This window comes from Bactrocera neohumeralis, chromosome 2 (genome assembly GCF_024586455.1).
Source record: "Bactrocera neohumeralis isolate Rockhampton chromosome 2, APGP_CSIRO_Bneo_wtdbg2-racon-allhic-juicebox.fasta_v2, whole genome shotgun sequence".
Taxonomy (NCBI): Eukaryota; Metazoa; Arthropoda; class Insecta; order Diptera; family Tephritidae; genus Bactrocera; species Bactrocera neohumeralis.
Genome location: NC_065919.1, coordinates 27,695,887 through 27,721,016, shown reverse-complemented (window position 1 = coordinate 27,721,016; position 25,130 = coordinate 27,695,887). Strand labels below are relative to the sequence as shown.

At 36.6% G+C, this 25,130-nt stretch overlaps 8 protein-coding genes across 17 annotated transcripts in view; 3 read left to right on the top strand and 5 right to left on the bottom strand.

Annotated features, from left to right (window-relative positions):
- The window catches only part of LOC126751136 (uncharacterized), a 44,924-nt gene extending 38,880 nt beyond the window's left edge, over positions 1-6,044 (bottom strand). Inside the window, exon 1 of the mRNA XM_050461141.1 lies at positions 6,023-6,044. The gene's annotated coding sequence lies outside the window, so the exon portion shown is untranslated. The remainder of the gene's footprint in view (positions 1-6,022) is intronic.
- On the bottom strand, positions 3,112-7,029 carry LOC126751138 (checkpoint protein HUS1). Of its 3 annotated transcripts, XM_050461144.1 has the most exons (3): positions 6,924-7,029; positions 3,726-4,035; positions 3,112-3,665 (listed from the first exon to the last, which is right to left on the bottom strand). In XM_050461144.1, the coding sequence occupies exons 2-3, from the start codon at positions 4,012-4,014 to the stop codon at positions 3,160-3,162; spliced, it is 795 nt and encodes a 264-aa protein (XP_050317101.1). In that variant the 5' UTR covers positions 4,015-4,035; positions 6,924-7,029; the 3' UTR covers positions 3,112-3,159. The 3 variants fall into 3 exon arrangements, with proteins under 3 accessions (XP_050317101.1, XP_050317099.1, XP_050317100.1); XM_050461142.1 differs by having other exon boundaries at positions 3,112-4,035; XM_050461143.1 differs by having other exon boundaries at positions 3,112-4,026.
- Positions 7,030-7,889: 860 nt separating this feature from the next.
- Positions 7,890-9,296, top strand: LOC126751355 (splicing factor YJU2). Its single transcript, XM_050461563.1, has 5 exons — positions 7,890-7,908; positions 7,964-8,085; positions 8,148-8,490; positions 8,545-8,770; positions 8,832-9,296. The coding sequence occupies exons 2-5, from the start codon at positions 8,062-8,064 to the stop codon at positions 9,238-9,240; spliced, it is 1,002 nt and encodes a 333-aa protein (XP_050317520.1). The 5' UTR covers positions 7,890-7,908; positions 7,964-8,061; the 3' UTR covers positions 9,241-9,296.
- An 85-nt stretch (positions 9,297-9,381) lies between these two features.
- On the bottom strand, positions 9,382-15,416 carry LOC126751349 (DNA-directed RNA polymerase I subunit RPA1). The gene is made up of 14 exons (XM_050461551.1): positions 14,995-15,416; positions 14,748-14,933; positions 14,506-14,686; positions 13,733-14,437; positions 13,333-13,673; positions 13,023-13,246; positions 12,819-12,902; positions 12,570-12,734; positions 12,346-12,504; positions 10,889-12,284; positions 10,617-10,815; positions 10,421-10,559; positions 10,087-10,353; positions 9,382-10,006 (listed from the first exon to the last, which is right to left on the bottom strand). The coding sequence occupies exons 1-14, from the start codon at positions 15,335-15,337 to the stop codon at positions 9,446-9,448; spliced, it is 4,950 nt and encodes a 1,649-aa protein (XP_050317508.1). The 5' UTR covers positions 15,338-15,416; the 3' UTR covers positions 9,382-9,445.
- Positions 15,417-15,705: 289 nt separating this feature from the next.
- Positions 15,706-16,272, top strand: LOC126758419 (peptidyl-prolyl cis-trans isomerase NIMA-interacting 4). The gene is made up of 2 exons (XM_050472686.1): positions 15,706-15,852; positions 15,905-16,272. Exons 1-2 carry the CDS (start codon positions 15,765-15,767, stop codon positions 16,213-16,215), a joined length of 399 nt encoding a protein of 132 aa, XP_050328643.1. The 5' UTR covers positions 15,706-15,764; the 3' UTR covers positions 16,216-16,272.
- On the bottom strand, positions 16,267-18,933 carry LOC126758410 (probable glutamine--tRNA ligase). The gene is made up of 2 exons (XM_050472672.1): positions 17,438-18,933; positions 16,267-17,370 (listed from the first exon to the last, which is right to left on the bottom strand). Exons 1-2 carry the CDS (start codon positions 18,760-18,762, stop codon positions 16,338-16,340), a joined length of 2,358 nt encoding a protein of 785 aa, XP_050328629.1. The 5' UTR covers positions 18,763-18,933; the 3' UTR covers positions 16,267-16,337.
- A 375-nt stretch (positions 18,934-19,308) lies between these two features.
- On the top strand, positions 19,309-21,095 carry LOC126751076 (DNA-directed RNA polymerase II subunit GRINL1A). Its single transcript, XM_050461011.1, has 3 exons — positions 19,309-19,598; positions 19,655-20,498; positions 20,560-21,095. Exons 1-3 carry the CDS (start codon positions 19,450-19,452, stop codon positions 20,794-20,796), a joined length of 1,230 nt encoding a protein of 409 aa, XP_050316968.1. The 5' UTR covers positions 19,309-19,449; the 3' UTR covers positions 20,797-21,095.
- LOC126751075 (protein unc-79 homolog) overlaps positions 20,827-25,130 on the bottom strand; it is a 34,172-nt gene continuing 29,868 nt past the window's right edge. For 5 of the 8 annotated variants that reach the window (XM_050461002.1, XM_050461003.1, XM_050461006.1 and 2 more), the window contains 8 exons: positions 24,945-25,123; positions 24,732-24,886; positions 23,955-24,667; positions 23,712-23,890; positions 23,102-23,645; positions 21,902-21,916; positions 21,550-21,669; positions 20,827-21,291 (listed from right to left, as the gene is read on the bottom strand). In XM_050461002.1, coding sequence (XP_050316959.1) covers positions 21,118-21,291; positions 21,550-21,669; positions 21,902-21,916; positions 23,102-23,645; positions 23,712-23,890; positions 23,955-24,667; positions 24,732-24,886; positions 24,945-25,123 — 2,079 coding nt within the window. In that variant the 3' untranslated portion in view covers positions 20,827-21,117. The remainder of the gene's footprint in view (positions 21,292-21,549; positions 21,670-21,901; positions 21,917-23,101; positions 23,646-23,711; positions 23,891-23,954; positions 24,668-24,731; positions 24,887-24,944; positions 25,124-25,130) is intronic. The other 3 variants (XM_050461010.1, XM_050461008.1, XM_050461007.1) reach the window with 1 other exon arrangement.

Sequence of the window (25,130 nt, the reverse complement as noted above, 5' to 3'; positions counted from 1 at the left end):
TATTCGAACAGAAGGCTGAAGTTAATGAGAAATTTATTTTAGAAATAAAATCCGAAAACTTTTTTCTAACACAAAGTGGACAAGATGTTCTGCATCACAGAAGTTAAATTCTTACAAATATTAATTTTATTGCCTACAATCATATTTAAATTGTCCCTGAACAGAGAATATAAGGTTGCCACGAACGCTTTAACACCTAGAAGAAAACATCGGAGACCCCATAAGATATATACTTGTACAGCTGTGTTCACGAAAATAATATTGTCGGAAAAATATAAAAAAAAAAAAAAAAACATCAGGCAAAAAATTACGAACATAATAAGATTCAAAAGTAATTTTTAGTCATTCCTGTTTAACAATATTTATTTAAAAACAGAGCTTAAAAATTGGTCTGTAGTGTCTATTTTGTTGAAGCAAAAGCAAAAAAAAAAACATATCCAGCTAAAAATTAAAATTTCACATAGTGATTTACTAATATTCGGTTGTAAAGATTGAATTTTTAAATACATCGATACACCGACTTTATATGGAAACTAATAGATCCTGACAACATCCTTGCCACTTTAACTACCAGCCAAAATTGTGTTGTACGTCTGTATACGCGAACTACTCTAACTAGATAACTAGATTTGGCACAAACCAAGAAGCTACTTATTTGTCGGAACCACCGATATCGGACCACTAAAGCATATAGCTGCTTAACAAACTGTCTGATCAAAAACAAGTGCTTGTATGGAAAACTTTTTTATATGACAAATTATCTTTATGAAATTTGGGATAATATATGCCCAAAGCAACAGAACAACCTCCGAAGCGCCTTACCAACTGACCCATCAAGTTCTTGTATAGAGTTTTTTTTTATTTGTAAAAGCTATTATAGCTTCCGTGCAACCGAAGTTAACTTTTATGTTTTTTTTTCGTTTAATGAAGGTAAAATTTTTACCAAAAACTTATTTTGATCTCCGCTGCCTCTGATATCGCCATATCTTAAAAGTCCAATATACAATAATTTGCGATCGTAATAACTGTTGGGTGTTTTAATATCAATGCCCAAAAATTCTTATTTTGTTCGATCTGGCCATAGTGGAAAATGTTATAAATAACGCTTATTTTGAGGCGCTCTCACACTGGAATAAGTTGGGCATCCCATTATCCCTGGCAACGACACTGGCTTAATAAGGTTGAGTACATGTCACCGACTTTGTTGCGAAGTTCACATTAAATATCCCGATGTATGTATCTACATTCATATTGTGGTATATATGTATGTATATATATGTAACTGCAAACTTCCCAAATGGCATGATTAAGAGAAGAAAGCTGGCAAAAGTAATTCTCCAGATTTCACTGGTACTGGATTGTATATTTTGTTATTGAACAAATGTACATATGTAAAGTTTAAACATTTATGGATTTGAATTTGACAGATCATCAAATATAAGGAAATTTTATTAATTAAATTATTAAATAAATGATAATGTTTTAAAGAGGTATGTATTTTTCCTCTCGTATTCTTAGTAATCTTTTGTATAGTTACTCTTTTATATCCTCAGAAACGTTCGCTTCAAAGTTATATATGTATTATCAAGAGCCGATTGCTGATATCCAGCTTTTGAAATTGTGGTTTTGGCGACTAATGATACTCATACATACACGTCAGTTAGAAAAACCACGAAATACAAATACATTTAAAATAATAAAGGGGTATATCCAAATATTTCTAAATGCTATCGCAGACGATGTTATAAAAAAATTCAAAAGCTCTCTTTTTCGAGGCAAAATATTTAACATTTTCATTACAAGGGACATAATAGAAATTTTTAGTTTTTTAACCCTGTCCGGATTACAGTGGAATCCGGATTAGGCCATGTCCGGATTAGGCCATGTCCGGATTAGCGGGCCTCTACTGTACCTATTTTCAGTACGGCCTAAGCATGCTGTTTACTATAACTTTTGGTGGACTTAAGTAAGGGAAAATAACCATCGGAGGAAGTGCCATTAGCGCATATAAAAATTGATACTGTTATAGTAACCTTTTCTGACTCAGACGACATTTGGTAGAAGTTTTTGTTACCATTCGCTGCGATAACTTTTCCTGCTTTTATCCTTGTTTTTAATTAAGCATTATTAAGCAGCTCGGAAAACCACTTTCTAAATAAATCCTTGCTAAGTGCAGCTATGTCTTTATTCAGTTCAGTTTATTCATTTCTTTATTCAGTTTCTCTGACGGACAACCCAGGATTTGAGAATATCGTATACAACTTCCAACTCGGCTTTCCATTTTTAAACCTAGTAAGATAATGAATGATACGTCGAAATGACGTACTCATTTTTATTTACGCTTTCAGACTTTCATTTGTATACGTAGCAACTTCAGACTGCGCAAATTGCTCAATTTTTATTTATGTCCTTATGTGTACCTCATACGCCGAAAATTAATGAAATAAATGACCTCAGTCAAAAAGAACTCACGACACTTTTTCGTTAAGGTGATATTGAATGATGGACTTAAGAATTCCATAAATACTGGATGCTTTTTGGAAGCTTAACGCATTATTTTGAATGTCTGTTAACGCCTTTTCCATAGCGTCCTTAGTAGGGACCCGTTTTGTTCATTATTCATTCTAAAAATGGCCTACCCAGATATTGGAATGCGTACTTTATCTCCATTTCTAGGAACCAGAGACTATGTGGATTGTAATTTGACTTAATTTTAATTCTTTAACCGAACAGTTGAATTTATCAATAAAATGATGTTTTTTTTAACAAGATTTTTATCCCGAGTTATTTACCAAAACTAAATATTTACTAAGACATTTTTACGCACAATAATTTAAAATTCTTAACTATAAAAATCTCTATATCACTAGCAAGAAAAAACAATTTTTCCCACTTAGCGATTTGTGCACCAACTAAAATTTCTTTAATAAAGTCGTTGACGCAATTATCAGAAAATTATGATTATCATACCGTTATAAATCGATTGCTGCTTCGATTGAGATTTTTCAAAGCATGCCAGTTTTAACGATTTTCTTAGTTAAAATGCAAAACATGAATAGTGTCCGATCACTGACACACTTACCCTACAATGCATTAAATAATACTGATAGGTTAATGTTGTGGAAAAAATTGTGAGTTTATTGTTCAGTTGGTTGATGCTTATATACAAACAGCTGGCAATTTGGAGTGAATGGTAACGCCATCGCGGACATTTACTTCTAAATGTATGAGTCGATCATCAGCTATGCCACACGATAATTCTGTTGATGGTATTTGCAGAGCCGAGAAAAATAATGCAGTTTTCTTACAATCCACCGAACAAGATGCCTCTATTTGCTCTTTGCTCTTGTCGCCATCACCTGGATTTATGGTGCGTAATTCAAGATTTTGATAACGTGTTGTTATTGTTGCCATATCTGTTTCGGCAACCAAATTCATCTCACCGGCAGAAGTGGCGTAAAATATTATTGTCGGCGAGAGATTCTTTATTTTATCAATTAAACCACGTATTAAACGGTTGGATGGCACATTTAACACTAGCTTACATTCTGGAATAGAAGGAACGGCGAAATGTGGCCAATCACAGCGTGGTATCACATCCACAGGTACGTGATGCATGGCGCGACGAGATTTATCTGAACTCTTAGTTGCCGCATCAATGTCAACTGTTAAACAAGGAAACTGTAAATTTGTAAGCTTCAATTTACAGTAGGAAGGATTGTTACGGAGTAAGGAAAGTGCAGTTCCCAAATTCAATGTCGGTATATTTAGCACAATATGTGGATCTTTTTCACTGTCGACACCTTGCATTGTGTACTCAGCGAAATATTGCTTCGGATCAATTTCCACCCATACTAATGGCGCGGTACTACCGGATTCCTCATTGGCAACAAAGTAGACTTTGTCCATAGATATTTTCATTACACAAGCTTTTGCCAATTTCGATAATGTTTGTATAATATAGAGAAATTCTCGCATGTACTCAGGATCCTGCATCATGGCACGAAACTTCATAGTGTAAATTTGCTTTTTTTACTTGCCAAATTATGTAGATTTTTTTATGATCCATTCATATGTATATGTGTTTCATGATAGAGAACGAAAAGAAGAAAAGCAAAATTCAAAGTTGTGTTGAAGTCTCTCTTTCTATTCTACTTTTTGTATAGCAAATCTATCTTACTAATAATGTATGAATTAATGAAAATGTTATTATTTCTTTTTTTGTTTTATTGCACTATATAAACTGCTCTTAAAAATATGTAAATGAATTTATCGCAAGGTCAAATTCTAATTCAATTTATGTTACTATAGTAATTGTTTAGAATATTTTTTGATTTGAGGTGTGGTAGTAGCAACTTTTGTCTAATTAGAGTATTTGGCAAAAAAAACAGAGATTCTTTAAATCGAATAAGTAACGATGAAGTGGGTGTATTAACTTTAACTTGAGGGTATATTAACTTTAATTGAGTTTATAACACTTAGAAGGAAACGTCCGAGACCCTATAAAGTATATATACAAGTGTGTTCCAAAGTAAACAGGACTAAAAAAAACAGAACAAATGGTTTTTTCGGCAAAATCAATAAAATTTATTCAAAATAGTCTCCTTTTGCTTCAATACAGCTTTTTGCACGGTCCAAAAGCATGTCGAACGAGTGTTTTATCCCGGTGCAAGCCTTTTGAATAACCTCTACGTCTGCATAACGCTTTCCTTTCATGGACAAATGCATTTTTCCGAAGAGGAAGAAATCGCACCTGATATGGGGTGAATACGGGAAGTGGTTAATGGTTAAAATGTGATTTTGGTCAAATAATCTTCCTTTGAATGTTGGATTCTAAACAATTTTTGGTCGTCAGTCAATTTGTGCGGAACAAACCGTGCATACACCTTTCGTAAGCACAAATGTTCTGTCAAAATGCGATAAATTGATGTTTTGGAGATTTTCAATTCGATTCCACGATTTCAATGATGATTTCGGCTGATTTTTGATGAATTCAGGCACAGTTTCGATGGAATTTCCGGTGATCACGGATTTTGATTGGCCCACATGTTGATCGTCATTTACATATATCCTCACGACCACTTTAAAAACGTTGAAACCACTCGTCCACTCTGCTACGGTATAGGCAATCATCGGCATTTCATCAACTCAAACGTTTCGGTAAAAGTTTACCAATTTTAAATCAAAATTTAATATTGGCTTTTTGTTTAAAGCTCATTTTCGCACCGATAACGCACCAGTCGACATATAGATGGCGTCACCAGGGAGCGCTAGATTCAAAAAGTCCTGTTTATTTTGGAACTCACCGATCAGCGAGACGGACAATTGCTAATAACGCCGGCCAACATAAGATCAGTGAGTTTTACGTAAGCGAACTGAGAATGACTTGCCATGTCTGTCAGTCTGTATACACTGTTCATTTGTCGGAAACGCCGATATCGGGGTCATATAGAAAAGAGCTATCATACAAACTGAACCAGTCCACGTATATTAAACTTTTTTATTTGGCAATAAACCTTCATGAAATTTAGCTCGGATCATTGTCTAAGGCAATACTTCATTTTCGGAATAAATTGTTGAGATAGAAAATCAAGTTTCATGTATGACATTTTTAGAACGTTGCTTCGGTTTAACTATTGTGAAATACCATAATACTTTGAAATTGAATATTAATTTTTTTTTACTTCCTTATTTATTTAAAACTATATAATTCCAGTCCTACATTAATTGTACAGATATGAAAAATTTAATGCAGAAAATAAGTTCTGTTTTTATTTCCTAAAAGTGTGATAAGTTGGCAAATATTTCGTTTAAGAAACATATGTATACCCTCCATTTTGTGGTAATTAAAATTAGTCGACAACATTTTGTATACATAAATTTGCCAATAATAAATAAAAACAAATTATTTATATCATGCAAAAGAATCTGTAAAATAGTGAAAAACAACATTCTTGCATTACACCGAATTCGGTGCTTTGATATCAAATTAGTACACAAAAACAAAGCATTTGCACCATACTTTTCATTCCAAAAACTTGAACATTTTTAAATTCTCACTTTTATTAGCACTCGCGTAAACAATTATTATAAAAATTAACAAATTTAACTTTTATTAAATATTAATAAATTATATTCTCAAATGTGACCCATAAATACGAATTGCAGTTGAACCATGTCGGTTATTATTGAGAAAACACTTTGGTCTCACAAAGAGCACCGACGAACTCAACCGAAAACTAAATAAAAAGCAAATGCGAACAAACACGAGCTGGCTGAACACTAAATACAACAGGCACATGGACTTGACACACATGGAGCCAAGACACGCCATTTGCGCTGGAGGTTTACGTTGCAGATCGTTATGAACGCACGATAAAGAGCAAAATGGGGGCTGTTTGGTCGTTGCATACACCTTCTTCGATTTCTCAAATATGTTCGACTTTTGTATTTTCATACAAGAATTTCAAATTGGTTCCTTCACATTTCTACATGACATATCCAATATATAATATTACATACTTAAAACTTGAATTTATTTACAATAAATGTCAATTTAAGAGCTTAAATACGATTCCAAACACTGATGGATATAAGCAACGAAAAATCAATACCGAAATAAAAATACACTGCATAAACCGAAATCTTTACAAAATGTATGTAAACGATGTGCTAAATAATACTATTCATAATTTTTGCCTTAAGTTTTTTTTTATACTGAATTTTTAGTACTATCTGGTCAATTTCTCAATAGTCGACATTTTGTCTACAAGTCTACCTAGCTACCCAACCGTGTTGCAGTCATCATGACTACTACACTGTCTCATCTCAATTGTGAAATAATATAACTTTTGAAAACTTAATATATAAATGCATCAACATGTCTTTCCATTTTACACTTAATTCTTTTGCACAAAACTTACCTTTTTCTTATTCTTTTTGAGTATTTTTAAACAATTTTTGATTTAATTTTTTACTAAAAACCACACGTCTCATCGACAATATCAAAAATTGATTCCGACAATCACGGCCACCGCAGCGTTGCCAAGTACCAATTGACATTTGTTAATTTTAATGAAATTTAGAATGAAAACTTGTCAACTAGATGTCGCCCTCCATATTTTGCCATATGTCTTGTACCAATTTATAGATTGAATTATAAGGTCTACTCACTTTATGTTAATTTTGTATTTTATGTTAATCCTTCAAGGAAAATGAGCTGAAACTTTCCTTTAAAAACTATTACTAAACAAATGATGAATGAAATGTTCATACTGCTATATTCTCTTGATATAAGGTACAAATAAATTTCAATACACATATGGGCTTTAAAAATAATTATTTATAATATCAATTAATGAATCCCCGAATTGAAAGCTCTTTAAGTTAAAATAAATGTAAAATATTTTAGCATTTACAATTGCTTAAAATGCGTATCCTCTTTTCAGATTTAGGAATATATAAATTAAATTTAATCTACAATATCGAACTAACTGAATCTTTAGTTGGCCGTCCCAGGATATCAAGAATAAAATGGGTATGGTCGGATAGAGGAGATTCTCCAGATCAAGAATATATGTAGTTATAGCCGCAGGAAGCTTATAGTTTTCGAGATATTCGCGTTTAAAGTTGAAAAATACCACTATTTTAATTATGTATTTTCTGGATATAAAATTAATTTTGCACTTATATTTTTCACTTATATATCCACTAAAACAACACTAATTATTTATTTTATAAAATATAGTGCAAAAATAGCTTTTATTATACATTTAACTTATTGTTGAACTCTGATTATTTAAGAATAACGAATGAGTTAAGCGCCGATTTGTAAGTATGGCAAGGTCGATTCAATAAAGTTACGTTGATCAATTATCGACTACCGGTTCTCAACTCTAGATATTTTTGGTTGAATATAAACATTGTAACATTTCTTATTTATTTATTTCTTTTTTTTTTATAGAATTCTACCAAAAATATTAATTGTCCTGTAGAAATACAACTGTGATTTGATTCGGAATTATTTGCAGTGCACTTATAATATTTTAGTCTTGCCGCAAAATGTCTGAACGGAAAGTGTTGAATGTATGTCAGATTAATCAAAAGATTTACACAACATGCTATATTAATAATTAATGCATTTACAGAAATATTATCCTCCGGACTTTGATCCGTCAAAGATTCCTCGTATGAAATTGGCCAAGAACAGACAGTATACCGTTCGTTTAATGGCTCCATTTAACATGAGATGTAAGACCTGTGGAGAATATATCTATAAGGGGAAAAAATTCAATGCACGAAAGGAGGATGTTGAGAATGAAACATATTTAGGAATACGTATTTACCGTTTTTACATTAAGTGTACGCGTTGTCTACAGGAAATTTCCTTTAAAACCGATCCGAAAAACACTGATTATGAAATTGAAGCAGGCGCTACACGAAATTTCATGGCTCTAAAACTGGCCGAAGAACAAGCTCGTAGGCAAATAGGTAAGGTCAAATAAATGTATATGAATTCCATTACAACTAAATCTCATTTCTTAGAGGAAGAACGTGAGGAAGAGGCGAATAATCCAATGAAGTTGCTTGAAAACAGGACACAGCAATCGCGCAATGAAATTGAAATGCTTGAATCGTTGGAAGAGTTACGGGACTTAAATCGACGTCAGCACAACGTGGATTACGAATCTATGCTGCAACAATATAACAACGTGGAATCGGAGCAAGAAAGATTAAAGCGCGAAGAAAAAGAAGATGACGAGTTTGTGAAGTAAGCTTTTCTAATTCCTCGTATTTTATTATCAATAATTTAAAAAATATTTTCTAAATAGGTCTATAAATTTTAAAACAAGTAAAAGCGGAAACAAAATTGTTGCTGAAGAAATTATTGAAGAAGTTAAGGATGAGCCAATTTTATCGACAGATGCCAAGAAAGCCAAAATTGATCTTCCAACTATGGCTAATGGCATAAAATTTAAATCAACAACAACAAAGTCTGTACCGATCCTAAAACGTAAAACTCCTCTTGTCATTCTTAAATCAAACCCCACTGCAGCAACTACTCTTTTAACAACAAAGGAAACCACAAATATTCTTCCGTCAACAACAGAAACTACGATTAAACAGGCTGCTACAGCATCATCGACGACAACAACAGATAGTCAAAAACCAGCTGAAGCTAAGAATGGCGGACTTTCATTACTGTCAAATTATCTAAGTAGTTCTGAAGAATCAGAATGATTTTCACAAAGCATAGGCAAACAAATTAATAAAGTCACTATAAAAAAATATAAAAATCTCGTTCACCACTTCATTCCAGCCAAATGTGCCAGCCAGTCTTTGTCGAGTGAACAAAGAAGAAACGCTAACTAAATAAAAAAGTTTATATATTACAAAGTAGGTGATTTATTTATTTTGTTTAAATTTTTAGCTTTCGTTTTAATTTTTAACAAATTTTTGTTAATAGCTCAAAGGCACCTGTGCCATTTCGTACCGGTAAACCAACCATCAGTCGACTTGACGGTGAACTCAGCTCATCAGCACGTCCACTGCCAGCAGCATTTTTCAAAAACTGCAAACAGGATTCGAATGACATCTGTTGCAATGGTGAGGATGAGTGTTCCATGCCTTTACGTGAAAGTGGTTGGAAGCTACCATCAAACGTCATATAATCGGCAATTAATGAGAGATGTCGTCTATCCACTGTGATACCATACACTTTGAAAACATTCGTCACTTCTTTAATTATGACCTGCGCCGCCGCTTCAATGCCATAAGTCCTGGCAATAGCGTGTATATCGTTGGAGTAAAGGCGATTTAATTCTAAAATATCATTGTACTTGAACATTTCAACAATATTAATGCCGTCGGTTTTCAATAATTGCGCATTATTGTCGCCCTTATATATGATAGCACGTTTAATATTCTGCACTTGATGCACAACGCATTTACCAGCCAATTCTCGAATAATAGATGATATATCAGGCTTTTTGTATTTCATGTTAAGCTGAAATTTTCATGAGAATAATTACATATGTATGCATGTATGTATATCTTATATACGGTTGTAGCAGTGTATTTACTTACATTAAACGTAAGTTTGCACCACTGATGCAGCTCCTTGTCGTATGAATATTCTTGGACCATCTCATTGCTGAGGACTTTTTCCACCATAGCATCGCCTGCATCGGATTTACCTACGTCCTCGTTAACTTCGTCATCATTTTCTGCGTCACCCATATCTTCGTCATCATCAGCATCTTTAATTTCCTCCAAAACTTCAGGATCGTCATACTCAGTTTCATCTTGCTTCCGTGTTTTGAATTTACGACCAGTCGCGTCATCATCGTCATTCTGGAAAAAATACGGCATATATGTTAATGTACATAACTCGGTTATATTATTGTAAGTTTAAAATTACAGCTTGTTCATCATCCGACGAATCTACATCGATGACATTTGTTGATTTCCCTCTTTTGGATTGGCCACCCATTTCATTTCTAGATTCATCTTCATCCAAATTTTTATCGCCGTCATCTTTATCTTCATTTATATCAATGCTAAAAATACATGCATTTTAATATATACTATATGTAAATGATATAAGAGCAACATACACAGAAGATTTGCTCTTTGAAGACTTTATAAGGGCACGGAACAATAGCTTGAAGAACACCTCACTCATATATTTTAGCACCTTTTTTGGTCGCACGCAGAAATCGTTCTGATAAGCTTCGCGGGGCAGGAATTGGAAGCGTAGCTTGTATTGATATGCGCGCTCAGGCTTAAGAACCAGTTTAGTTTTCACATTAACAACTGAAATATGTATGTATATATATATATATATATTTATATTTTTTTTATCTCGTGGTTTTTATGCTAAACTTACATTGCAATATATCCGCTAGAGTAACGCGATTCAGCTTAATTCGCAGCTTATTGGCGCCTTTAACCTCACTCGGTTTTATTGGTATATCCATCGAAGGGGTTTTGATATTAGCCGAAGCTAACATGAGAATTTCACGCAGACGCGGTATACCGAGCGTAACGTTCATTTCACCACGACCGGCGAAATGGAAAGTGTTCAGTGTCATCTGCGTCGAAGGTTCACCAATCGACTGAGCGGCTAATAAGCCGACTGGTTCACCCGGCGACACCAATGCCTTTATGTTTTTCAAGTAAATTATGTCGTCAATTGCCGCTTTACTATTTGGATACTTTTTCATATATTCATCGACGATTTTTTCTAGTCGCTCAGAAACACTGCCGTAGCAGTTGTCCTGCCTGTAAAGAGATGTTGTGGGATCGGGACAACGTGTGCTTGACTTTTCATATTGCTCTTTCGTTTCGACATCAGCTTTACGCCAAAGCTTTCGTTTGTATTCATAATCCATGCTGCGTCCGTTTTTGGGATTCAGCTCAAGTGCATTCGCTTTGGTTGGTGCATCGGCTGAGAAATCAGTGAATGCCGACTGTATTCTCTTCGTTTCGTGCGTTATGTTTTTATCTTCACGTTTACTATGCCATTTTCGTATTTTCTTCACATGTCGAGCTATCTTCATGAGTGTCTGTTCGTCTTTGATATTTTTCAGCTCGTTTGAGTGAATAATTGCTGTGTAATTGAGTGCCAAAAATTGCATGCAGAAATTAGTATTGAAAAACTTTGATTTGAGTATGTCTAATCCATCTTCGCCATACAGATATTGTACAACGCTGTTGTCGCTATCGCGAACCGTCATATCATAGCCAACACTAAGACCTTCTAGATGTTTGATCAGACAACGTTGCAGGTAACCCGAACGCGATGTTTTCACAGCAGTATCAATAAGACCTTCACGACCGGCCATGCAATGGAAAAAGAAATCTTGTGGTTGTATGCCGGTCATGAAACGGCCGTCAATGAAACCACCCGATTTTGGTGACGTCTCAAAGGTTGTGAAGCTCGGCAATGACTTTCCAGATATCATGAGCGGCGGACGTTTGCCCTCCAATTCAATTTGCCCCAATAAGCAGGAGATCTGCATAGTGTTGACCATAGATCCCTTTGCGCCGGAGAGAACCATTAATTGTAAATTGTTTTGTGGAAATTTGGATATGAGTCCACCGGGTAAGCAAGTACGATTTATGTCGTTGGTGTAACCGTCGAGCAACGATTTGTATTTGCGATCTAAGATAACACGGAATTTTGGGTCTTTCGCATAGGCCTCTTCCATTTTTTCAACAAGCACATCCAGCGACGGTATCTCATCCAAATCCAATGCAGCAGCAACTGCGGCGTCACCAACCTACAATTATTACAATAAGGATAAGACTATTGTTTACACCATCAAGGCACATTACACTCACTTTTCGTGATTCTTTAACTATTTTACGCCTTTGTGTGTCAGCCTCGGCTGTAACTAAAATATCCTGCACACCCAGCGTAAATCCCTCTCGTTGCAAAAAAGAAGTAAACAATTTCGTGAACGCCGTCAACAAGCAGGTCGAGACCTCACCGCCGTACAACTGTAAAAATGGTAGAGTTCAATAGATTTAATATGTGTAGCTAGACCTATAGCAGTCACACCTACTTCATACATGCAATGAATTAAACCGTAAGTTGTGGCGCCGTATTGTTGTTTATCGAGTACACCGGTAAGCAGTTCGCCTTTATGAATTATAACATTGCTTTCACATAAATCGCTGCCGCCCACTGACGCACAAGCAGCTTCATGTGCTGGTGATACGATCCATTGCTTATAGATTAAAAAAAAATAATAATAATAATTAGATTGTACATATATATGTGACGCTAGAAGTGATGAATCTTTTTTGCTTACTTTTGAGTTGATTTTAGCTTGTGTATGTAGATTGATGCGTGAGTAGCCTTCGGGTATCAAGTTGATAATTATTGTCGAAAGAACCTAGGTACGCAAAATATTTATCAAAAATTGATAATTCTTGATTTTATTACTTGTTGTTGTACTGGCTATATCATTGCTTTTTTAAACCGTGCCAGTCTTAACAACAAACAACCAACTCACCTGTTTTCCAGACCAAAGTACCGTTGGTTTGAGGATGGTCGGTGGTAGCAATTTAATTTTGGCGCGTAATTGTGAGAGACCTTGGTACACAAGCTGCTGATAGTCTTCTCTATTGAAAAAACGTCCACGAATTGACAATTTCACGCCAGATATAACATGATCCTGAATTAAGCCGCCCAAAGGTGTGCCGTCTTTAGGCACCAAATAGTTACTTGCCACATTGACTGCAAAATAAATAAATTTTTAGAATTTTATTTAGGAGTTACAAATATATCATTAATGTAGATTTAATAGTTTTCGCTCCCATTACCCAAATTATAAGCCTCTGCTCGCGCTACTTCACTTTGTGGGAAATGCGCATTCATTTCATCGCCATCGAAATCAGCGTTATACGCTTTGCAATTGGAATAGTGCAGCCGGAATGTCTTTTCGCCGGGCAAAATGCGTGCCTTGTGTGCCATTATTGATGGTCGATGAAGTGATGGCTGTCGATTGAGCAGGAGCACATCACCATTGAGAACATGCCGGTGCACTACTTTAATACCATTTTCAGGATAGTTGAATAGTAGTTTTGCCATGCTCTCTCGCTTTGCTGCATTATCTGCTGGTATAAGCGTCGTGTAGCCTTTTTCATCTTGTATATAATTTGCGCTGATAGAAAATAATGAATTCATTGATGACGAATAGAAGTATTAAACAATTTCGCTTACCCAGGGTGTATGTCGGGACCGTTCATAACCATTTTCCGCAGTTCGGCGACATTCCACGGGGTTACTGGCACGGGGTAGCTTAACTTGCGTGCAAAAATATCTGGTATACCGACTTCTTCAACGTTGATATTTGGGTCGGGCGTAATAACAGTACGGGCCGCATAGTTAACGCGCTTACCCATCATATGTTTGCGTATTAAGCCCTCTTTTTTCTCTAAAACTTGTTTAAGTCCTTGATTCGATGGCGAATCTCTGCTAGCTGTTATGTCCAATAACAAATCTACCGAAGTTTGTAGCGTTTGCCAAGCATTGTACAATTTTTCATATGGGGATTTGCCTCTTGTAGTTTCGTATACACGTTGTGCCTCTTCTGTAAGTTCTTCTCTCAGCCCTTTAAGATGCTTCATGACCACACGTAGCACAGAATTATTTTCAATTATAGCTCTATAAATTCCAGTTTGTGGATGTTCAACAATCTGATCATGTAATATATTGGGTGGTCGCGCTTTGGGCGGTATTACTGGTATAGTGTCCATGAAAAATATATCTACGGGCGATTCATTTCCACTTGCATTTAGTTTCAGTAGAGGAAACAATAGTTTTAACAAATCCGGGTAATTGTCATATATTTGTCTCAGAAACTTTCGGCATTCATCAGCGAAAATTGATTTATTTTGACCCATAGTTTGTTGTGTTTCCGGCATACTAAGTAGACGTTTTTTAAACATAACATTATGTGATTGTATTAAAAATATAAAAAAAATATCGCTTACGAATTTTTCATTTCCGCTGCTGTGATGTAGTAAACTAGTTTTCGATACAAATAACGAATGTTGCGCAAGGGTTTTTCGCAATGTATACATTTCTTAAAAGGCACACGTTGAAGAGCAGCATGAACCAGAGCCGAACGTATTCCACATGAAGTTTTTGTATTGTTACATGCATTAGACGCTCCTATGATTTAAAGACATAAATATTTTGTATATTTTGAACATAAAATTATATATAGTTATACCTTTCTTTAACAGCTCAAACATTGCCGCTATCCGAGGATGAATGTAATTTCCATCTTCAGTTTTCACCAAACGCTCTTCATTTTGACACACTATCTCCGATTTAAATATTTCAAGTTCTTGTGCTTCAACAATATACCCCGCATCTATGAGACGTAATTGCAAAGTCAGCACGTCACAAACATGATCTGTAAAAAATTCAATTTGTATTTATTGAAATTGCTTGTTAATGAATATATATACACATACCTTTGAGTTGTATCTTGAAACAGTTCAAGCAAAAAATACTTAACATTTTCTGTACTAGTTTAATAAAAAAAGGATTAAACACCAGTGCGTTTAACTCAATATGACCCATATGGCCAGGACATGCCTGCATGTTATAACATGTAGCACATGGTTCCATTCGTCGACCATATGTACCCATTAAGTTGTCATATAAACCTCCGGGCAAAGGATGGCCAAGAGGATCAAATGTTAAACCAGTAATAATTTTAACAACACTCAGCTTCTTTATTTCTTCATTGGAGAACACTCCGAATTCCAAATCCTCCGGAATTAAATCGATTTCAAATTTTTTTGAGGTGCCCATTTTTCAAATTTCTTAATAGAAATTGAAAACTAAGAAACTTAACTTTTGCAAAACATCTATTGAAAAGAACGTGTTTTGAAATAAATTTTGACAGGTAGAGCAGCATGCCGTCAGTGAAGCCTTAAGGTGCATATAGACGTTGGAAAGTTTATGGTTTTATTGTTAACCCGTAATTGGTAATTATTCAAAGTTGTAATATTTCTAATAATGTCGCAAGTGTTCAAAAAATAGTATATAACAATTTATATTCAGTTTATATTGATCTTATTACTACTTTGTAAATAAATTTTAGGATTTTGGAATTACGTATTAATGTAATATGGCAGCTTAAAAAGTCAGCTGTCAACAAGATCTAACCTACAATTTTCAAGTTTCCTCTTTATAATAAGCCAGCCAGCCAGCTGTATAGAAATAAACAATTTATAAAATGCCACCAAAAAAGGATGCAAAGGGCGGCAAGGATAACAAATCATCTGGAAGCAAGAAAGGTGCTGCCGCAACCGGTGATGACAAAGGTAGTAACATTATATTTTACTTATTTGCTAGTTATAATTTAACGTTGCACAGGTAAGGAAAAGAAAGGCGGAAATGCAGTAAAAGTGCGGCATATTCTCTGTGAAAAGCAAGGAAAAATATTAGAGGCTTTGGAAAAACTAAAAGCTGGTCAAAAATTCCCAGAAGTAGCGGCAGCTTACAGTGAGGATAAGGCGCGACAAGGTGGCGACTTAGGTTGGCAAATTCGTGGTGCCATGGTGGGACCTTTCCAAGATGCGGCGTTTGCTTTGCCCATATCGAATGTTAACAACCCGGTGTATACCGATCCTCCCATAAAGACGAAATTTGGCTATCACATTATTATGGTGGAGGGAAAAAAATAAAAGGATATTTATGCTGTAAGCTTGTATAGGTTTTGTAATAAAAAAACTCAATTGAATATGCAATATGTTATCATTTTTGTTTTTAGAGCATCACTTTATTGAAGAGTTGTTAAGTTTAATTATCATTTCTTGCCAGCATCTTCCTTCAATCCCACTGTACGATTAAAAACAATATGGTCTTTCGTAGTATCAGGATCTACTGAGAAGAATCCTATTCGTTCAAATTGAAATTTGTCGTACACTTTTACGCTAGACAATGCGCGATCAGCATATGCTTCCAATACGGTCAAGGAATCTTGATTTATATCGGAAAGGAACCCACCAGGTACTTCATTTGTGTCTTCTGGATTTTTATGCTTAAATAGGAGTTCGTAAAGCCTTACTTCCAATTTGACTGGCTGAGAAACCCATTGTATAAATGCCTTCGGTTTTTCTGCCTTCTCTGCCTGTATGCAATCGCAAGTAAGTTCAAGTACGGCTCCAGTTTGCGGATCACGCTTCACCTCTTTAACCGATATAACCAAACCGGCGTGCCTCAGCCCAACAGTTTGATTTAAAGATAGGCGGCGATATCCCTTTTCAGGCTCCTCTTTGAAATCACTTCTTTCTATATAAATTACACGATCTAATACAATCCGGTGACTACCTAATTCGGGGTTTTGCGGAAAGTTAGGTACCTCTATTTCTACGGATTGTTCATGTGGGAAATTCGCGAGATTTATTTTAAGTGGCTCCAGAACCACAAGTCTTCGCGGTGCACTTATATTAAGTACATCTCGCACTGACGCCTCCAGCATACTTGGATCTACCGACATCTGAGCGCCTGTGACGCCCATTTGAGCACAAAAGTTATTGATCGCTTCCGAGGGAAAGCCACGACGACGTAGTGCAGTTAGGGTGAACAACCGTGGATCATCCCAATCATTGACGATACGTTCGGTGATGAGCTTAGCTATTTTGCGCTTCGAGACAAGAGTGTAGTTCATGTTAAGTCGACCGTACTCCCATTGAACTGGGCAATATATTTCCAGAGCATTACAAAGCCAATAATAAGAAGAACGTCTTGATTGGAACTCCTTGGTACACAGTGAATGAGTGATGTTTTCGATGGAATCACATAGGCAGTGAGTGTAGTCATATGTAGGATAAATGCACCTATCAATAATCAATGAAAGAAATTATACTATCGTTAACATATTAGTTCGAAAATTAATATACTCACCAGTCATTTCCAGTACGGTGATGAGGTATAAATTTAATACGGTAGGCAACTGGATCCATTTTACCCTCTTCTAAAGTTAGCTTTAGACGTAGCGTTGCTGCGCCTTCATCAATTTTTCCGTTTTTCATATCCTCGAACAACTGCAATGACTCTTCAATGGGTCGTTCACGCCATGGACTAGGCTTTGGGTTAAATCCCTTCATTTCATCGGCTGTCTGGTGACACACATACGCTAATCCTTTGCGTATAAGTACTAAAGCCCAGTCGTATAGCTGTTGGAAGTTGTCTGAAGAGTGTGTTACTTTGTAAGGCTTATAGCCCAACCACTCGACCATGTCGCGTATGCCGACAAAGAATTTTTCTTCTTCTTTCTCAGGGTTTGTATCATCATAACGTAGGTAGCAAATGCCACCTTTGGAAGCTGCATAACCGAAATTGATGTTAATAGCCTTTGCGTGGCCAATATGAAGAATACCGTTGGGTTCAGGGGGAAAACGAGTTTGTACCCGACCACCTGTCTTTTTAAGGTGTTCCTTCAATAGGCGTTCAGTGTGCTCTGTTACCACATAACCATCAGTTTTATAATTTTCCCCGGGTGCATGCAGATGTACTTTTGTCTTCATTAGTTCAGCGATAGTAGAAGCACCGTCACTGCTTTCCGTATTATCATTTGTCGAATTCGATGCCGATTCATTGCTAGCCTTCGTCACTGTAGCCGTTTTTATTTGTTTTTCTTTCTTCTTTTCAGTTTTTGGTGGTGGTTTCAAATCTTCCTCAGTCTTTGGACCAAGTAAATCGAATATCTCAACGTCAATCGCGGCTTTGACAGATTTCGCATCAGCCCATTTGAGCTGTGCACGCACTTCTTGCATAATTTTAAATGCATTGAAGTGATAACGCTGCTCCAGGAGGGCATCCTTGTGCAATTTTATTTGTTCTTGCACTATACGCTCGATCTCTTCCGGAGTGACAACCACACCTACTCCACAAAATTCATCAAACTCTTTTAGATTAACAGAAGCTCCTTTCTTTTGAACATTTTTCAATAAATATTCAAGTGCCGCCTCCACCCTCAAAGTCGTATCTAATTTACGGTCAACAATGTATCGAGTGACTAATGGCAATTCATGAGCGTTTTGCGGCTTGATTTTACTAGCCATGTGATAAAGCAACATGCCAACACCTTCGCCGGGTGGAGCACCTTTTACCTCAGCTAGTGCCAGTTGCAAATTTTTCGTCACATTCGCATTCTTTAGCGTTTCTTTGGCCTTTTGTTCGCTCATGCCCAGCAACTGGAATTGTGTTAGCAATTCTTGGTCCGTCATCTTAATTTCTTTTATTTTGTTAATTTACTTGTGGGTAATGTTATTTAGAGACCTAATTACCTATAACGTTGATTAATATTTGTGAAAAATCTGATGAAATCGCTGAAAGTTATAAATATTTGCACTCCAGCAATTGAACAAGTCAATGTGGCAAATGTCAAAATTTAAAGTGCAGCTGATGCAAATCAACCAACAAAAATGTCTCAATTTTATATGATGGAAAACTCTAATAAGAATTTACGAACGATGCGCAAATCATACATGTGTTTATCTGTTTATGAATTATTGAAAGTCAAATAAAAACATACAAAAAAGCATAAAAATAGGTATCGCGCCATATATGTATATTCGTAAATTGGAATTAAAAACAAGAATTTTAAGACATTTCCCGTGAAAATTGGTGCACGTTTTCGGAAAAGCCGCTCTCCTGAATATTAATTTAATATTGATTGTCATAGTTCAAATTTTTAGGACTTCTATATAGTAATTTTTTTATTATTTCAGAGAAATGGATGAATAACACAAACATTAAACAAATCTATTGGCAGCATCACTACGACCAGCTGTTTATATTCTGTGGCGGTTTTTTTATTACAATTATCATACGTACGAAATTGTAATATTTAATGTAAATCGACTTTATCGTGATTTAAAAAATATAATTTTCAAAATAATAATTTGTATAAAATGGCTACAATAAGTCGCCCACCTATGAATAGAATTCCTGCCGTTGCACCCACTATTAAACAAGATAATGCTGTTAGAGATTTAACGAAACTTTCTCGTTTGGAACTGTTAGATCTCAAGGAGCGTCAAAGCAAGTTACTGGCAAACAAGTAAGTACAAAAATTATGTGCATACAATGAGGGATATGAATTTTCCATTTATACAGAGCCAACTTAAAACGGCTGCCAGATAAAGGAAAACGCATAGAAGATTTCTACAACAAAGTAATAGAAGAGCTTGATCGACGAAATAATATTGATGAAGCGGCAAACATGTTCTCAGAATTAAACATTGTTTCTAAGGGCGAAGATGTACTCAATCGTCTGGAGTGGAACGGCCACTTAAATGGTGAACAAAATGGTGATCCAACAGACGATATTCTTGATAGCGATGACGAAGCAGAGTTAGATCCATTACGCGTGATTGCCCAATGCACAATGCACGAACGACGAACAAAAATTTTACCACCCGAGCCTAAGTTAATAACAGAAGATGATTTAGCTGAGATCGAATCTTTTAAAGCAGAGTCTGAGAATTTAATATCAACATGTTCGAAAGCGAATTTAACTGAAACAGATTCAACACTGACAGATGAAAGCGAAACGGATAAAGTCGTGGATGTCCAGGTTGTTGAAATAGATGTCGGCGAAAAGTTAACAAATATAAAATCAAAGATACAGCACTTCACTGAAAGACCTACATCATCTAAAGTAAGCTTAATTAGTGAAGATAGTCGCAGTAGCACGCCGTCACTAGCGGAGGTAGAGGAACATGTACGCTACCTTGTGGCGAAAACTGAGTTGCAAGTAGCTCCACAACGCGAAAAGTTCAAACCTTACAAAACCACTGTATCAGATGTGCACGATCCGGCAAAGGAGCGCCTACGAAAAAAAGGCAAACATTGGGAAGTTACTGCCGCAACACCACCTCTTATACAACACAGTGGCGCAAAGATGTTGACATTACTTGATTCGGTGGAGTTACAAACCGATTATTTGGCAAAATTAAAAGTACGTATAATTTTGATTTCTATTATGACCACGTTAGGAAACCTCATCTCATCTTTTATAGTCTTTGCAAGAAAAACAAGCCGAGGAGCGTTTGGCTGCACGTATAGCGCGTCTCGAACAACGTGACCTGAAATTGCCTACAGAGGAAGAGCTGAAATCTAAAACTGCCTTCACTACATATCGCACACCATCGGTACATATCGAAGGTGAACAAAAGTTCAACGAAGACGATGAGGTGCATGATCCACTGGATGAGGAAAAGTCTGGTGGCGGTGTTACATATACGATCTACAATTAGTTGCCTCACTATAAATAACAACAGCGTCTATATTATTTGAACGTTACTTTATTAATTGTTTCTTTGTAAACGAATTTTCTATGTTCGATATTCAACAACACAACTATGTAAGTATGTATGTAGACACTCAGTAGTTAAACCATGTAACATTTAAGATTTCGCTTAAGTTATTGTTAAGACTTTAAGGTGCAGCTTTTAAGCAAACACAATTAATTTTTTCTACTTAAATATGTATGTATTGTTGAAAGCTGTGCTCTGGTCTCAATAAACCACACAATACTATAGAATTTCTTATATTACACATATGTAGTTGCATATATTTTAAATGGAATAAAATTGTGTTGCTGTCGAGGCTTGCAGCTCGATTTGACCCATTTTAAATTGTAGTCGCTGCAGCCATTTCAGTAATGCGTCCGAAGGGTGTGTTTGCTGCTCCTCAAAGTCGGGCGCATTATCGCGTACATTTTGCAAACGTACATGGAGCGTTTTAGATAGCTGTAAATTGAATATTCGTGTGATACATCAAAAAATTAAAAAAATATTTATAATGGAAAATTAAAATTAAAACAAATAGTATTTAAAAAAAATGATATAAAAAAAAATGATATAAAAAAAATGATATAAAAAAAAATTATATAAAAAAAAAATTATATAAAAAAAAAATTATATAAAAAAAATTATATAAAAAAAATTAGAATTAAAACAATTGTAATTAAAACAAAATACATTTTTTTATAAACCAAAATTGCTCACCTGTGTTTGTGAGGACAAGACCGGACTCCACAGCGGCAAAAGTTTGCCTAAAATTGTTGAATTAGTCTCCTTGAGTGCTTCGAGAAGACTAAGAAAATGAAGATTCACCATTTCGGAGAGCTGAAAGTATTATTGTTTTATTGTATAGGTTTGTTTATGAAAAAATGTTTATAGCACAATAAACATAAAGTTAAATAATAGTAGATATATTAAAAAACTTACAAAATATTTTTTTATAAAAGGAAATTTAAAAAAAGTTAATGGAATGTACAAACTATATTTCTAAATTATATATTTGTAAGAAATTTTTCTAAAATCAAAGAAATAGATAAATTATATAGGGTTAACTCACCTTCGCATTGGGACTCTGTATAATAAATAAAAAAGTAATATGAGTGTAATTTATATTATAAAATTTGGGGATATTAGCGTACAAGTTAAATTAAAAGAAATTAAGATAAAAACAAGGTAAACGTTAACTTCGGTGCCACTGAAGCTAGTTTGCCAGTTTGTATGGCAGTTACGCTAAAGTGGTCCAATATCGGCGGTTCTGACAAATGGGCAGTCTCTTGGGAAGGAAAGATCGTGGTCAAAATTGTAGGTCGATATCGCAAAAACTGTGGGACTGTGTGGGTTCGCTTAATATAGGCATGGCTACATCGACCCAGCTCGTCACACTGACGGCGATGTGTGCGAACAAGGTGCTATTTGCACAATCGCGAAGACTTGTGTCGCCGGTGTTGTTAGCACTTCCTGTGAGCTTGCTTATGACAATAGTCGTTTATGTGGTTTTGTAAAAACGCGGCCGGGTTCGGATCAAGCTTCGACAAGCTCAACTTACTACTTACTGATCCAAACAGAGCTTGATACCCGAAATAATAGCCCTTGGGCGGATAAATCCTGAACAAATTCGGAAACGTAGAGCCGGATGTTATGAAAATTACATACCATATATATGTCCTGCGTGCAATAACCTCCTCTTTGCATACCCTATGGAAGCCAATCATCAAACACGCCTTCGAAACAGAATGTTTCCTGGGCCTTTCGTTGATGATCTGAATGTCAATTAATTTGCGCCTTGACCTAAAGAGCGTCTTGATAACCTCAACAACAACAAACGAAGAGTTGGAGATACTTCTTGAACCCCAATTCCCTCGAAACTACAAGCTTCCTGGACCTTTCGTTGATTTTCTGAATGTCATTAATTTGCGCCTTGCCCTTAAGAACGTCTTGATAACCTCAACAACAACAGACGAAGAGTTGGAGATACTTCTTGAACCCCGACCACAGTTGTCTGATTATTGGGGCAGGTTAAACTCTTTTGTTTGCAATGGGTTCCCCCTGACAACTTCTTTACACAATCCCTCAAACCTACACTTATAACATCGCTTTGCGTGAGATCTAGCCCAGTAAAAATAACTTCTCCTTGAGGACCTGTTAGCATTGCTGGCATAATTGTCAAATCAAGAACAACCGCCAAAACGGTTGACTGTTCCTTAAATACCTATAAAGCAAATAGTGTTGACAATAATAAAGATATATTTTAACTCACTTTTGCATTTGGGTTCTGCGTGAAATCGGCTATGCCTGCACCACCGACGCCACTACCGGAACTCTCTTTTGGTGGACGAGCATGCGAAACCAATTGCAAAATGCACGGTGTCACTTTGGCCCAAAACTCGAAGAGTACACCCATGGTGTTGCCTTCTGCGTTGCTGGAGGAGCGAGCAACATGCTCCAAATACACAGTCCATAGTTGGCACAGAGTGAAGGCGTGAAAGAGGGATGACATATGCAATACCGACGTCTTCGACTGCTCGGCGAAACCGGCAAAAATCACCTGGATGTGATCCGCAATGTGGCAAGATGACTCCTGTGAGACCGGCATTGCAAATGGCGCCATACCACTGGGCTGCTGATGATGGTGCTGGTAATGCACTGCTGCCGGTGGCACGGTTGGTGGCACCTGCTGTGATGGTATGGGTATGGTGTGACGCTCATCGCGGCGCTGTGTTAGCGCTAGGTGTGTAAGTGAGCCGAGCAGCAACCAAGAGAGTAGACGCATGTGGCCAACGCACTCCGTGAATTCTTTGGGACTGTGGAACAAGAGTGAATAGCTAGCTGACATTTGCATGACTACGAGAATCTTTACTAGGACTCACCCTTGCTGCAGCGACGACGGTGCATTATTCAACCAGGGCAAATAACGCGAACTACTTTTATTGTCACGTGTGTTACCACGTGACATTTCCAGCGCCAAGTATTGTGCCACAGCTCCCTTCAAAACGCCACCCAGCGTGTCTTCGCCAAGTCCATTTTGTATTTGTCCATTTTTGAAGTTCTTATGGGTATGCGAGTTTATGAGTTGGCGGAATGAAACATATGTATGTATATGTAGGACTCACCTTGATTTTACTCAGTGTGTGAAAGTCGGCTAGGAAATCTATAACATCGTTGACATACTGACGCATACAATCCGCGGCATTGGTAGTTAAGGGTGGCGGGGCCTCCGGAAAGCCAATTATAGTGCCCGGTGGCAGCGTGCCACCAGCATCATGCAGCACAAAGCCGATGATCATCAACAAGTTGTTATCTGGTATGTTAGTTTTAAACTTCAATGCCTGCACGAACTCGAAAATCAGCTGCCGACAGAGCAGCATCTTATCGCGATCTTTGGAAAACGAGCGCATATTGAGTGTGCACAGATCATACAAAGAGTGGTATTCTAAGTTCGTATTCTGCACGCAAAAGCCAATTATCTTGGAGTAGGGATCAAGTAGGGTTTTTGGCACAATGTTCATCTTCAAAGTGGCTACCATTATGTCGAGCAGATGTTCGGGATTGGCCAGATTTGGCAGCAACACAATCACTTGACGCAATAATGATTCCATGGCTTGCATCGCTTGCTGCCAAACACCTGGGCCGGTGGTCAGTTCCGTTGGCACGCAATGCAAATACTCGGCCATATTGCGGAAGATCACCGGCAACTGCTCGACTGGGAGCGATTTCTTCGATTGCAGAGATTCGCAGACCATATAAATGGGATGTGTGGCGTTGAGCTCCTGAAAGTCCTGTAGAGCTCGTGCAATGCTGCGGAACGAGTTGTGACGCACTTTCACTTTGTGAAGATTATTGAATATTAATCATAAGCATATGTAAGTATTAGTATGTATCTCTCTTACTCTTCACTTGAGTTTGAAAAACTTGTACAAAGATGCCGTTGGGTGCCAGCTGATGCAGAACACAGCGTATAAATTGCAGTGACACAGCCTGAGCGCTGCAAACCAATGCTGGTCCATTCTCGCCCTGCCAGGAGTGCGTAGACGTCAAGCAGATTCTGGTGAAGAAATTTTTGCGATTTTATTATACTTGTTCTTCACAAATTATTTACTAACCTCGAGGTTATGGTTAGTATTTCAGGTAGAAATGGCGCTGCCATTGCCGGCTCGCGATGAATGAAAGTTCCTAATATGACTATCAATATGCCAATATCCTCGTCGGTATACTCTTCGATGAGTGCGCCACAATCGGTGCAACGGTCACAAATCGTATAATCGCCAACGCGTCTAGTGCTCTAGGAA